The 14196-nt window shown below is 44.8% G+C and overlaps 1 protein-coding gene across 1 annotated transcript in view; it reads right to left on the bottom strand.

The window, feature by feature from the left end:
* Positions 1–6214: 6214 nt before the first annotated feature.
* Positions 6215–14196, bottom strand: part of eipr1 (EARP complex and GARP complex interacting protein 1) — a 112188-nt gene continuing 104206 nt past the window's right edge. The window contains exons 8-9 of the mRNA XM_083633557.1: positions 13822–13989; positions 6215–7318 (exon numbers count right to left, since the gene is read on the bottom strand). Coding sequence (XP_083489683.1) covers positions 7144–7318; positions 13822–13989 — 343 coding nt within the window. The 3' untranslated portion in view covers positions 6215–7143. The remainder of the gene's footprint in view (positions 7319–13821; positions 13990–14196) is intronic.

Genomic DNA, 14196 nt, shown 5'->3' with positions numbered 1-14196 from the left:
TCTTTCAGTGTCAGATCAGGCTGACGACTAAATAAAGGTGCTACCTAGCTATGACCCATGTATTTAAATACACTGAATGATCCGGCACCAAGAGTCACTTTCAGCACATAATAATGAGTGACAGGCCGGTCGCTGCAAACAACACACAGCGATCAACTCAAAGCGCCAAAGTTCTGGAAATCCATCATTAAGCCACCACAGGTCAAACATTCAAGGAGCTTTGAGTGGCTAAATTGATTCTAATGGATTTCACGGGGTGACGTTCGCGGGCCGTTTGATTGACAAAGAGGTTTGAGAGTTGCCAAAGCCCCGTGCTCTCGCCCTGTCCCTGAGCTATGCACCATTGATCAAACACATACAAACTGTCACTCTGTATTACCAGGACTCACCAGTCGCTTCAATCATTAGTCAATCAGAGCTGGAGACAGAAACCGAAGCTGGAGTTAGCGCTGCATGATTCTGGTCAAAAATTATAATTACAATTATTTTTGATCAATATTGAGATCATGATTATTTAACACGATTACTCATTGACTTTGGGAACATCATGCATTTATTGAACTTAATCAATATATAATAATAACGCACCGGCTCTCTGTTACTGACTCGAGCTGAAACTACACGCACAACAGCGTGTTTGGGCCATGGGGGAGGGGCAGAGCAAACCACTGCGAGGGAACTTTTTTCTTTTCGATTTTGTTGTTTGCATGATTGTGGGAAGCCAAAATCCTGATTGCGATTAATATTCAATTAGCCTAATTGTGCAGCCCTGGCCGGAGTGTGATGCTGTATGCTTTTTCAGCTGGTTCACTGTAAAATAAGTCCTTGTACACAGTTTGAGTGCCACTTTAACCAATCAAATGTTACGATGTTCACCAAATGTTGGCTCTTTCTACTGCATAGTGCTCCCTGAGTGATACAAAACAGAGTATTCATTCAACTTTAATCATAACAGATATTAATATTGTTAGACCCATCTGCTTTTTAAATTAATTGCTTTTTCAACCTTGCACAATAGCTATTAAACATAGATTTCCACTAAAATCATTACAAATTAACCACCTGTATCGACATGTGCAATACAAGCGGCCACAGTCGATTTTCCGCCGTCCAGTGCGCCTACAGTTACAGAAAACACCTACCCACAATCCAATGGGTGACCCCCGACCCGTGCGTCCTTCAAGCGGCAATTGGCTCTCAATCTCCATGGAGACGCGGCCGGCGTGCGGGAGCAGCATGTCCACGCTGGACATGAGAAATGAGCACAATTACGCCTTTTGAGAGGCAATTATATGTGCGTTGCGGTGGCAAGGGCCCATAAATAACAGCGGACCCACCCTGCGCGCTTGTTCGGTAATTGAAGAACAATGAGGTGCGAGACGGAAGCCCGGCGCATGCCTCGTCGTGATAGCGCCTCGTCCATTGTGGTCCCTCTCACCCCGGAAGAAAGGAAGGTCAGTCAGCTCGACAAAAGCCTAATGATATCAGCTGGCCGGGGCTACGTTCCCGTGGCAATGGCTGTCTCTTGCAGGGTTGGGGGTGGAGTGGGGAGAAGAGCTTGTCAGCCTTTCTGTACGGATTTTGTAAAGACGTTGGTAAACGCCGGTGTGTGTGTGTGTGTGTGTATGTGTGTACTCCAAAAGTCCCGAGAGATATCGTGCGTCGGGATCCCGATAGATGGGTGAAGATGGAGGGAACATACTGTATGCAAATCAGCGGTAAAAACATATTATTGGACCGAGGGGGTTTCTGAAAAACATATCCTAAGACCGCTCCTGTAATTTCACCGATGGCTTAATAGGCTGTTCGCACTTTCCAAAGCTGTTGATCTGCTGTGGAAGCGATGGGATGGTAAATAAGTAGCTTATGGCACACAGAAGCTTTTCCCTGACTACAGGGTGGTTGTCAGTGTTAAGTAGCTATCCTTGTACGCTCCCAGCTAACATCAAAAGTGATGGATTGCACCGCTACGGAGCTACTGTAAAAGCCGGAGAAATTCCCTAACAAAGAGAACATTGCGGCTTGGGTGCAAGTAGGTTAACATTTAACAGATTTGTGCCAGGCTCGCTTCTACAGGAAACCTTCAAGCACACTTCAAATGGCCGGATTTTATTTAGGGTCCTCCGCACGTTCCACATAATGTTCCACATACTGTCATTCCCCCTGCACGTTCTACATACTGTCATTCCCCCTGCACGTTCTACATACTGTCATTCCCCCTGCACGTTCTACATACTGTCATTCCCCCTGCACGTTCTACATACTGTCATTCCCCCTGCACGTTCTACATACTGTCATTCCCCCTGCACGTTCTACATACTGTCATTCCCCCTGCACGTTCTACATACTGTCATTCCCCCTGCACGTTCTACATACTGTCATTCCCCCTGCACGTTCTACATACTGTAATGTTCCACAAACTGTAATTCTTGTAGCAATGTATCCACTGGACTACTGGATACATCAAACCGGCTTCAAGCCCCATGTCGGCAAAAGTCCGCCCTGCTGAAGTGTCCTTGAGCAAGTTCTGAATCCCTAGCAGAGAATTATTCTATGAGGAGGATCAATGAAGTGGCTCATTACTATTGATGTGGTTTTGGAAATGTGAGCACCGACGGAAAACCCCCACAGAAAGCAGCTCATGTTGGCCTGTAGACACATACATGTTGGATCTGCTCCTCCAGGCAGTCCAAGTAAGCAAACTCACCATCGAGCCGCCCCTGAGGACCACACACACACTCTACTTGGCCAGGCTCCTCCCTTCCTCCCCCCCAAATCCCTATCCTCCCCCAAACCTTGTTTGGTCCCAGCGCTCTCTCCATTCTCTCCCATGGGTGCCTTGCTTTGGACCTCTGAAGTCTCCATCTCCTACTGCACCATCAGTCAGTCTCTCTCTCTCTCTCTCTCTTTCCGTCTTTCTCTCTCTCCTTCCTGGGGAGAGAAACGTGTTTGTGCATAATTTGCATTTCGAGGGGGTCGCAGGAATCCGCCTCCATGCAAATGAGTCAAACTCTCAGAGGTAATAATCACCTGAACACCCCCCCCCCCCCCCACACACACACACACACACACACACGCATGCACGCACCCCAGGTGGCTCCGCACTGCATTGCCGACATGAATAAATAATTAAATGAAATCTAATTTTGTTTATTTCATTTCCACAGCAGCTGAATCCAATTCCGCCTCCACCCTTTGAGGATGGCACCCGCGTGACCCTGACGTACAATTACCGCCATTCAAGACGTTAGACGCGTGCGCGGGTGTTTCAGAAGTGTGGCGCGTTTCACGTGTACACACAGATAAGACAGAATGAGTGCGGCCGACATGAGAAAAGACGTGAAACAGCTGCGAGTATCAATGGCATTTACAATGGGAAAGATACTCAAAACAGATAAATATAGGCCTACACTGATCTCTGAAACGATGCATTTCATACATCACCTCTCTGATTAATGTCATTTTATCCTGCAACATGAGACGCCAGGCCTCTCTATAACTCCTCCGCTGTGAAAAGAATATTCCAGGACTATCCGCCTCTCTCTTTGGGTTTCAGACAAAAAACACAACAGCTTATTTCCCAGCCGCATAAATATTTGAGTTATTCTCTCTCAGTTCCAGGCGAGTGCTGTCCCGGGCGGGCGGGCACACGCTGGCTCGCGTCAAGCTGTCCACAGCTGCAACAACAACGAGCCTTATTCCAGGTCAAGGGTTTATGACCTGAGGAAGCCTAGGCTGGCATGTATAGCACCCTACGCTCACGTAGCACCCGTGGGTGGCGCCATGCTAGTTTTTGGGTAACGATTCCTGATCCCTAACTGATCCATAGTGTTCATTTCACAGATTTCTCTTTTTAGGTTTAATCTCGTGCTTTACGGTAAAATAAGGTAGGCGTAAAAAAACGGTGTCCCAATTGAATACCGATGCATCATACTTAGTTTAGTTTTTCCTGTTGCGGGCGTATCATTACCGGGCGAGACGCTCAGGAATACTAAAGAGGCCGCCGTAATCGATTAGCATGCAAACACGCCGCTGTTATTAGTGGGCGGATTCATTCATCGATCCTGCACAAAACCTGCATTTATATTAATGGCTGAATTTTCTGTGGATGGGAAAATATTCATTAACAGACGATCGACCTGTTTCATCGCCTATCCCCCTCCTTTGTCATTTCATTTGGTCTTTGTGCGCAGCATGCACACACACACACACACACACACACACACACACACACAGGCGCACACACACACACACACACACACACACACACACACACACACACACACACACACAGGCGCACACACACACACACACACACACACACAAAGGCACACACACACTTGTATGTGCACTTGTCAACCTCACGTATCTTCACACACTGGTGCACAGGAGATGGTAGAGACATGAATGAGGGTTGGTTATGTGTCTGGACATACAGTACCTGTGTGTCACAAGTTTCCAGATGGGCGAGATTCAGCGATTACCTTTCCAGCGCTCACCATCTCTCTGTATCTCCACCCTGATCCCTCCTCTCAATAATTGACTGCAGTAACAAGGGCTGTGTGTGCATGTGTGTGTGCATGTGCATGTGTGTGTGCATGTGCATGTGTGTGTGTGTGTGTGAGCTGCGTCTCTGACTAGATAGTGGGATACACTCTGTATTCAGCCACCGTGCCGCCTGCCCCGACTGGCATAGCTAATGAAGAGTGCGCGCCCCTCTCTTGGCACTGCTGTGTGTGTGTGTGTGTGTGTGTGTGTGTGTGTATGTGTGCGTGTGAGATCCATAGAGTCAAGCTGCAATTAAAAAGCCTGTCAATGGTGTCTGCCATAACAGAGGCGACTGTCACTATCGACCAGCCTGAACACACACTGTACCGAGCCTGAACACACACTGTAGCGAATCTGAACACACACTGTAGCGAGGGAGGGAGGCAGCAGTGCAGATAGGGAGGAGAGGAGAATAGTTTATCAATGTAAAGCTGGGATGTGCGTAAGGATTGGTAGCCAAAGTGTGAATGTCTCTGCCTCTTCTCCATCAGCAGCTATTCAACGATTCTCAAGTTTTTTTGGATTCCCCCCCATTTTCTCCCCAATTGTACTTGGCCAATTCCACCTGCAGTCCCAGTTGTTGCTCCATCCCCTCTGCCAATGTGGGGAGAGTTGTAGACTAGCATATGCTTCCTCTGATGTATGTGCAGTCGCCAGCCACTACTTTTCACCTGACAGCGAGGCGTTTCACCAGCAGGACGTAGCGTGTGGGAGGACCACGCTATTTCCCCAAGTTCCCCCCCCCCCAATACAGGCGCACCGACCAACCAGAGGAGGCACTAGTGCAGCGACCAGGACACGTACCCCTAATTCGGCTTTCTACCTGCAGACACGGCCAATTTTGTCTGTATGGATGACCAACCAAGCCGGAGGTAACACGGGGGCTTGAACCTGCGACCCTTGTGTTGGTAGGCAGGGAAGCCTCAGTGCCAGGCGGATGTCCCAGGCATAAATCAGTGGACAACTGCATGGAATTATAACTTATTTTTAACATGGGGGTTATTTGGCACTTCACCACCAGGAAAACCAGAATACTTATAAACTAGTCACCAAGTTAGGTTGCAGTTCGAGTTTGAAGCATGAGGATTTTTACTTATTTGAATGAGGCCAGAAAACAGCCTGAAAACTAAAAGTTAGAGGTAGGAACCGTTCAGGAGGGGGCAGTGGGAAACCACGTGCATATTGTGTTACATACTCTGTTTTGGGGGAGAAAAGTTTTGTATTTGATATCTTACAATTCTCTACTTCATATGGAACAAGGTTGCCTGTAACCCATTGCAACTGTGAATTGTACTGTATGCTCTGAAAATCCAACAAAGATTTGCGGGGAAAGACATTTAACACAGATCCTGCTGCTGCGACTCCAACTGTGGGTCCAACAATTTACAGTAGAACATAATTTCGTCAAATTTTATTGATAGAAGAGAACATATAGTGGAGGGATACCATTTAGACTACTACTACTTTTATTTTTAAATACTAATTTTAGTGTAAAGCGAGAATAGAATCTCAAACTGAGGATGAACCGAGGACTGCTGCATTGTCTTAAATCTAAGTTTTCGGGCTATTTCCGTGGCCTCATTCAAATGAATGGGTAAAGTAAAGATCTGAATGCTAAATACACCATTTCAAACTTTTACCCAGGAGTCATTTTTTACCACTTTAATTGGGATAGTCAACACAGAATAGTTAATGTATTACAGTAGTCAAACATACATAAACATATATTAGACACATACATGTATGCTGTATCTTTACATTGCTGCCCCCACATGGGTTTGCTTGATCAGCAGACTTACCGTAATGGAATGTCTAACTGTACTTTCACACCAAGGCGAAAGGAACGCTTCACTCAAAAATGAACTAGACCGAATGGGCGATGAGGCAAAAATCATGCCATTCATGCTGCAAAAATGTGCATCTCTTGCCTCAATTGCACTGCCCGGGGAGAGGAATCCCATCTACTCGCGTGTTAGCATTGACTTTGTATCTCATCTTGTCACACCAATATCTGCAAATCGAATCTGAACGCACAGTAATGGTAACCATTTGTTGTTATATTGATTAGGCCTGGGTAATTATGATACTACATGTACAGTAGTACCAAATACTAATATACTAATACTAATACGCGCTCAACTTCATCACCACAGACTGTATGTATGGGTTGTAGCTGCTGGGGTAGTGGGCCAATCACACGTCGCATTAAATCGAAGAACGCTTGTGGTGATTGGCTGTGAGCAAAACCACACAAATAGTCATTTTTCTAGATTCGTGTACAAAAAGGATCGAATGCAGGTATCGTTTGACTGGAGAAGTTTCGATACTACTCGTTATTTCGAGTACCAATTATACCCAGCCCTGATATTGATGTTTAATGTATTCTCCAGTTCTCTCTCGCTTTCCTCTCGCCTCTGTCTCTCTCTCTCTCTCTCTCTCTCACACACACACACACACACACACACACACACACACACACACACACACACACACACACACACACACACACACACACACACACACACACACACACACACACACACACACACACACACACACACACACACACCTCTCCCATGTGCCTGCCCCGCCCTCTCAGAGGAGGATGCGGTACTTGAGGGCGCGGGGGACCCTGTTGATGACAAGGCGTCCGTCGTAGCTGAGTGAGGCAAAGAGCCAGGGGTCAGCCGACGACCACTCCGCTGCGTACACGCTGTCCTCGTGCTCCTCGTAGGTGGACACCACGCTGTCAGCCAGGGGCTCCTTACCCCTGATCACATGCACACACACACACACACACACACACACACACACACACACACACACACACACACACACACACACACAGAGGTGAGCTACACACACCCAAGATGCACAAAAAGCTATGCACACACAAGGTAAGTGGGCCATTGAGGACAAGGCGAAAAAATGCCCACACTAACAAGTCATTTAGTCTCATTCAGTCTTAAAGGTGCCACGTGTGATATTCTAATACAGTGGGTCCCAAACTTGTTTGGCTTCAGTAACCCCTTTCCCTGATTTCTGAATCGAAGTACCCCCTTTACCCGACTTTTTTTTCTTCCATTTTCCACTTTCTCTCAACTACCCCCTGTAGTACCTCCATGTACCCCTAGGGGTACGCATACCCCAGTTTGGGAACCCCTGTCCTAACATCATTAAAACATGACCACATTAATTATGAGACATTAGTATAATTATCATAAACAGTTGAGATCATTGCAGAGAGGTTTGGCAGACTCTACCGGCCTCTACTCTGCATTTTATTGTGTGCCATTGGCTCAGATATTGCAGGGAATCTGCCTCACTGCTTTACAGCACAACAGGAGATCACTTCATGGTACAAAACAGGAAGCCATTGTTCTTCCAGCGTAAACAGAGCTAAAGCTTTTAGAGTTTCTCACATTGGCAGATGGGGGGAAATAATCCCTTCCAAAATGTTGGTCCTCTTCACAGATGTTTATCGACCTCTTTCACAAAGAGAAACCAAGAGAATACATCGTGGGAGACGGGGTCTTCATTTTGAGAAGCAGTAGCACTAAAAATACCACTGGCATGTGAGAGGCTAGCAATCATCACCACAAGGTGTCACTTGCTTCTAAAGCACCTACACTTTCAATAATAATTTATTTAAGACTCAAGATGAAATGGCTCACTAAGAAGGATAGTCAATAACCGCCCCCCCCCCCGCCCCCCACACACAAACAATACTCTCTCTCTGGCTGTGTGGTGAGATGCACAACAACAACATACACACAGCAGGGCCTGGCGAGGATATTTACTGTGTTTATTCGCTAATTCTCCCTAGTTACCTCTGCCAAGGAGGTTATGTATTCACTGCCGTTTGTTTGTTTGTTTGTCAGCAGGATTACGGAGAAACTACTGGCCCGATATTCATAAAACTTCATCGAAGGGTGTAGCGTGGGCCAAGGAAGAACCCTTTCAATTTGGATGGTATCTGGATCCACCTCGCCTCACAAACAAGCCTCACGGACAAGCAACAATAGCAAGGGGCCATGTCGGAGGTCTGTGCTCTCCGAGTGCCCTTCTAGTTTTAGAATCACAACAGCAGCGTCCCCACTGCTGCAGCATTATTCCCACTGCTAGAGAAAGGTGAAAATTCCAAAATAAACATTTTAAAATCTGTTCACATACACTGGTGAAGAAAATAAAACCAGATGGTATAAATGAATCTTGACTGAAACTACAAAACAGACTTGATCTATTGATTATTGTTATTGTTTATTCCTTTGAGCAAGGACAGATATGCAAAGCCTGCACCTCTCACAGTCCCTAAAAAAAACTCTTGCCAGTAGTGAATTTAAGTAAATCGCTGAATTTTACAACCAAATAGATAAACTTACAAATTGATTTGAAAAAGTGGAAGGGTTCCATACTGTATGGAGAGTCCAGGGATTGTGGAGTGGACACTTAGTGTATATGTAAGAGGGGTCAGTAACTACAGTGGAAGGGTCAAAACTAAAGCTGAGAGCTGGTGATTAGGATTAAGAGTTGATAATTGATGATGAGAGTCGGTCATTGAGTACCGTATAAGAGCTGGTAGTTCCAGATGAGAGGGGAGGAGGGGACAGTAATGGTCTGGATGGATGACAGTGGCCCCCCGCCGCCCCCCAAAAAAGAAAAATAAATAAATAAATGTGTGGACGTTTTTTGGACGAATACAAACTACATGGTAGCTTGAATAATACACTAACAAACAAGGTTAGACCGCCCAAATCCAAATCCCAATTTAACCCCTGTGCATGCAAATACTTGTGATGAGTAAGGGGGAGAAAATGTTGGCAATCTGGCTTTTGGATATTTTGCCCCCCAAAAAATGTATGTGGATGGATTATTAATTTGCCGTAAACCCAAATTCATAGCTCTGTTAATGAAAAAAAAAAATAGGGAAATACATCATCTTAGTCATGTGTGTTGGTCAGAGTTGTGATTAAAGTGTTGATTTGAGGGTTGGTTGAAGACTTTCAGATTTCAAAGTGGGCCCCGGCATTCTTAAGTTTGGCAACCCCTGGCCTAGACCATTATCCGGGCTGCTCTCAAAGTCATATTTTCAATATCCTTCTCAATGATTGTCAGCATGACATTATTATTAAGGGTGGGGCCATTGTTTATAGAGCTATAGGACACAATAGGGAATTTTCCTTAAAGCCCTAACACAGTGATTCCCAAACTGTGGGCCGCGGCCGACTAGTGGGCTGTGGAGGTACTGCGGGTGGGCCGCGAGTAGTCTGCCAACACTCCCAATTTTCACGGGCAATCAAATGGCTGTAGCAGGGTCATTTTTAAAGCTACCTTAAAAGAAACTAGAATACTATGCTAGCTTGTTGGGGGGGGGGGGGGGGGGGGGGGTTAAGTAACGCTCCAAACATAGGTTAAATTTGGGCGAGGGAAAACTATTTAAGGGGTCCCTTGACCTCTCAGCTCAATTTATCTGAATGAAAAGTGGTTCAATGGGTACCCACAAGTCTTCCCTTTACAGATAAGGTAGTATTTTTCACAGCCTAGCATTGATAGCTTGTGGGTTGATTTCTTGTTGTTGCTCATCACATTTTGTCTCAACAAGTGTGTGATGCATGCAAATACTTCTGATGAGTAAGGGGGGAGAAAATGTTGGCAATTTGCTTTTGGGTATTTTGCCGAAATGTTTTTGTATGTGGATGGATTATTAATTTCCCTTATGCCAAAGTTCACATGCTCTGTTAATAAAATAAAAAATATATAAATATATTATCTTAGTCTCGTATGTTGTTCAGAGTTGTGATTAAAGGATTGGGTGGGCCCCGGAAGATTTTCAGATTTCAAAGTGGGCTAACTTTCTGCTGAGCAGTAGCAACAGCGGCCTCTGCTGCAAGAAGTGGTAATTACAGCATGCTAACTATGATACTTACTTCCCTGTTTGTACGTTCAGATATCAGCCTTATTTGACTGTTTCTGCTCGTACAGTACTCTCTACTTTGCTAACATCTCTGCAGCGTGTAATTGATTCGCTGGAAAAAAGTAGCTCCAAATATCCCCAGATGTTGTGTCGACTTGTTTTATTCAAGAGTAGCGCCATTAATCAATCTTGCTAACTCAGAGGAATACACTCAGAGTATGCACATTTCACTTCCTATACATTCTTCACAATAAAAGTGTCCTGTTAGATGGCAGAGGAAAACTTTTAATAATGAAGGAGAGTAACTTCCAGGTAACTTCAATGTCCCGGAGCATTGAAGTTACATACTGCAGAAACAGGCGTTCGGGGCGCAGAATGGGAATGACAGAAGCCACATTCTCTATATTTGAAGTCAGCATACTAGTGTTGTGCCGATTGACGATCGGATCGTATATCGCCCAACTGAATGGCTGAATGATGATTGATTTTCCCTAGGCGATGTCTATCCGCCCCCTGTGTGTGTGTGTGTGAGAGAGAGAGCAACTGAGACAGTGGCTGCTTGGCGAGTAGATAATGAGAATGCGGTGGTATGTGCGGTGTGTGTTTAGATTGTTAGAGAAAAAATGCTACTTCTGTACATTTAGACATGTCTCTGATCTCCGCAATGAGCCTCGTTAATGAAATCTTTAATTACAAACCTGTTTGCCATTGCTTGTTCTTTGATCTGCGTCTCATCTCGTCTTTTTTATTTTTTCTCTCTTGTTCTCCACATGCTGCATGCTGCTCACCAAAACTTTCCTCAGCGTCTTCTTCAGAGTCAAAACCAACTCTGAAGAAGACACTGGGCCCTATCTTCGTACAGGCGATATCCCCTATTTACGCTTGCGCACCTGTTTGCGCGTGGCTTAATGCAGGCAAGATAACAGTCCGCCTTGCGCATTTGTCCAGGTGTTATGCCGAGTTTTGCACCCCCGCCCAGCAACAAAAAAAAGCATCCCCACCTCACGGGAGCATAATTGTAATGATTTATATAGAAACATAACTGTTTAAAAATGATCTAATTGTTTGGGTAGACGTGACCTCCCTGTTTTTAAGTTAAAACAGCCCCAAAATCTCGTGAGGATGCAATGCTCGCGGGGGAGCACAATTTATCACAACAACGGGCACAACGGGACTGTATATATTATCCCTATCTCATAACGACACCATCACATCATATACCTGTTAAAAACATCTGAGTTTTGATGCAATTCGGGTTATTTTGTTGACTGGGGTGGGACAATAGAAACGTGTTTGCAGCAGGTAAACGGCGGAGACAAAAGAAAAGATTGGAGGATTTACAGTGGACTCAATTAAAACTCGACTCGTGCCGAGGCTTGTGCCAGATTGGCTGTGATGCCAACGACCCTCCGGGTTATAGCAGGTGTAGGTGAATAGCCTATTGGTACCAGTTTTCTCAATTAATTTACCATAACCCCTCCTTGCATGTGATAAAAGTTTCTCAGTGAATTATAGTTGATTGCCTCGCCTAATAATCTGCTGGTTACCCAATTTTAGCAGCAGAATTTGATGTCCTGGCGTGGAACGTGCGTAATGACGTTTCTGCGCTGCGCAGCGCGGAGATTATGGTGCGCGATCAAGCACAGCGAGTGTTTTTGTGCCTAAGAGGTGGTTTTCAAAGCTCTTAGCGCAAAGTAATTGCACGCTGCTGACAATAGGATAATGCCATCTATCCCCACATTTTAGCGCTGAAACGCCTGCTTTTGGTACAATTATAACAGGCATGCGCTTGTGCCCGCCCTCAATTTGCATTGCGCACAGCGTTATATGAGCGCAAACGCTGAATTATCGCTTTTGGGAAGATAGGGCCCACTGTGTGCGTCGAAACGTCAGTCTTTGGACCTTTTTAAATCTATTTACCAGTGATATTGTGTGCTCCAGTACTCTCTTGGGGTTCAGTCATTTTGAAGTGACCCATTGAACTGTTTCCACTCTTTTGTTTATTCACGTAACTGGGGAGACTCAGCAGCCAACATATCTGTTTAGGAGTGGGCAGGGGGGGGGGGGGGGGGGGGTTGGCAGATGCAGGGGGGTGGCATCGGCGATCTCAAAGGGTGACGATGGGACGATCTGACAGAGGGCAGGATCGCCCAATACTACAGCATCACTACATCTACTACGACTACAGTACATCCAATGATTTAGCTGTTACATTAGTGACATATTGGGGCTTTAAACTGGGGTTCTCTACATTTTTCATGTTACAAATCCCCGAATAGACTCCCATTAGGATCCATCTACCCTCATTTTATAAGATTCTGCCCCAGGGATTCTCAAAGATTTTTTATTGTTGATGATTTAGTATTGAATTTTTCAAAGCAGCAATCCTCAAAAATGATGTATTTATTTAGGTGATATTCCCTGGAGCCCAGTTTGAAAACCACTGGCTTAATGGAAACCAAACTATCCCTGAAAATAGATATGGCATGTAGACTTTTACACTACTACTGCATTCAAGACAACTCGGACCTCGGAACTGTCAACTCAGATTTTCTGGCCTCTGGCATAGTTGCGTTCATGGCCTCTGACATAGTTGCGTTCACGCTGTTTTTAACTCAGAGTTACAAAAACATACACAGCTACTGTAGCTAATTTCATTGGTAAAATAGCTGTTGACTTCAACATACTGCTATAATCAGAGCGAAGTATAAACAATATAAACTCAAATTGCATAATTACACCTCAAATTAGGTCAACAAACACTTTGATGACGTCAAGTCGGACAAACCGGAGCTCTGAAATGATACCCAAATTTCCGACCTGTAATTCCGACCTCGACAACCGTTCAATTACGGTAATTTTTTTCCGGTCAGAGCTCGTTTTTTCCAGTGTTCTGAGTTGCCTTGAACGGGGTATACGAGCTCTGACTCCCCATTCCAACCTAAACACCAACAGCAGTAACTAATATATAATATATATGGTGATGGTAATAGTTATATGTATAGTTATATATATAAGACATAGTAATGGTATATACTGTATATAGGTATACATAATATGTGATGTAGTTTTATGTATATTCTACACATCTGTAATGGTATGTAGGTAATTCTGATGTATGCAATATCTTGAAAGGTACAGTGTGTATGTATGTATGTATGTATGTATGTATGTATGTATGTATGTAATATCCGAAATTGTACCGTTTGTACAGAATGTATTTTTTTATACAGAATGTAAATTTTGTATGTGATATCTTGAAACTATGCAAGTTGTTTGACCCCAGGAAGAATAGCTGCAGCTCTGCTGTAGCTAATGGGGATCTTAAATAAAGACAAAGACAAAGCAGTGTGTCTCACTTGTCCTCCTGGTGGTTGTCCTCGCCCTCGCTGAGCTCCTCGTCGTCCACCAGGTGTCCAAAGGGCTCGGAGGAGATGGACACCATGTTGGAGAGGATGAGGCGGCTGTCACTGCTGGCTGTCAACACCAGCTGGTCATGGCTGTGGTTGTAGCGGACACACCACACCCTGGGACAGGAAAAACAAACAGAAACACACAGACACATTGTCAATTAAAAAAGTCCATACTTTTTCCAGACTTTGATTTGTTTTGAAGATTTTGTCTGGTGTTCAATATGATGTATGCAGATACTATAGATACTATCTTGCACCTGCTAACTAGGTCATATACTGTATCACTGCATAGATGAAGATTGTTCTTCACAGCGATAAACA

This window comes from Poromitra crassiceps (genome assembly GCF_964638095.1).
Source record: "Poromitra crassiceps genome assembly, chromosome: 3".
NCBI lineage: Eukaryota > Metazoa > Chordata > Actinopteri > Beryciformes > Melamphaidae > Poromitra > Poromitra crassiceps.
This window is presented reverse-complemented; position numbering and strand designations above follow the sequence as displayed.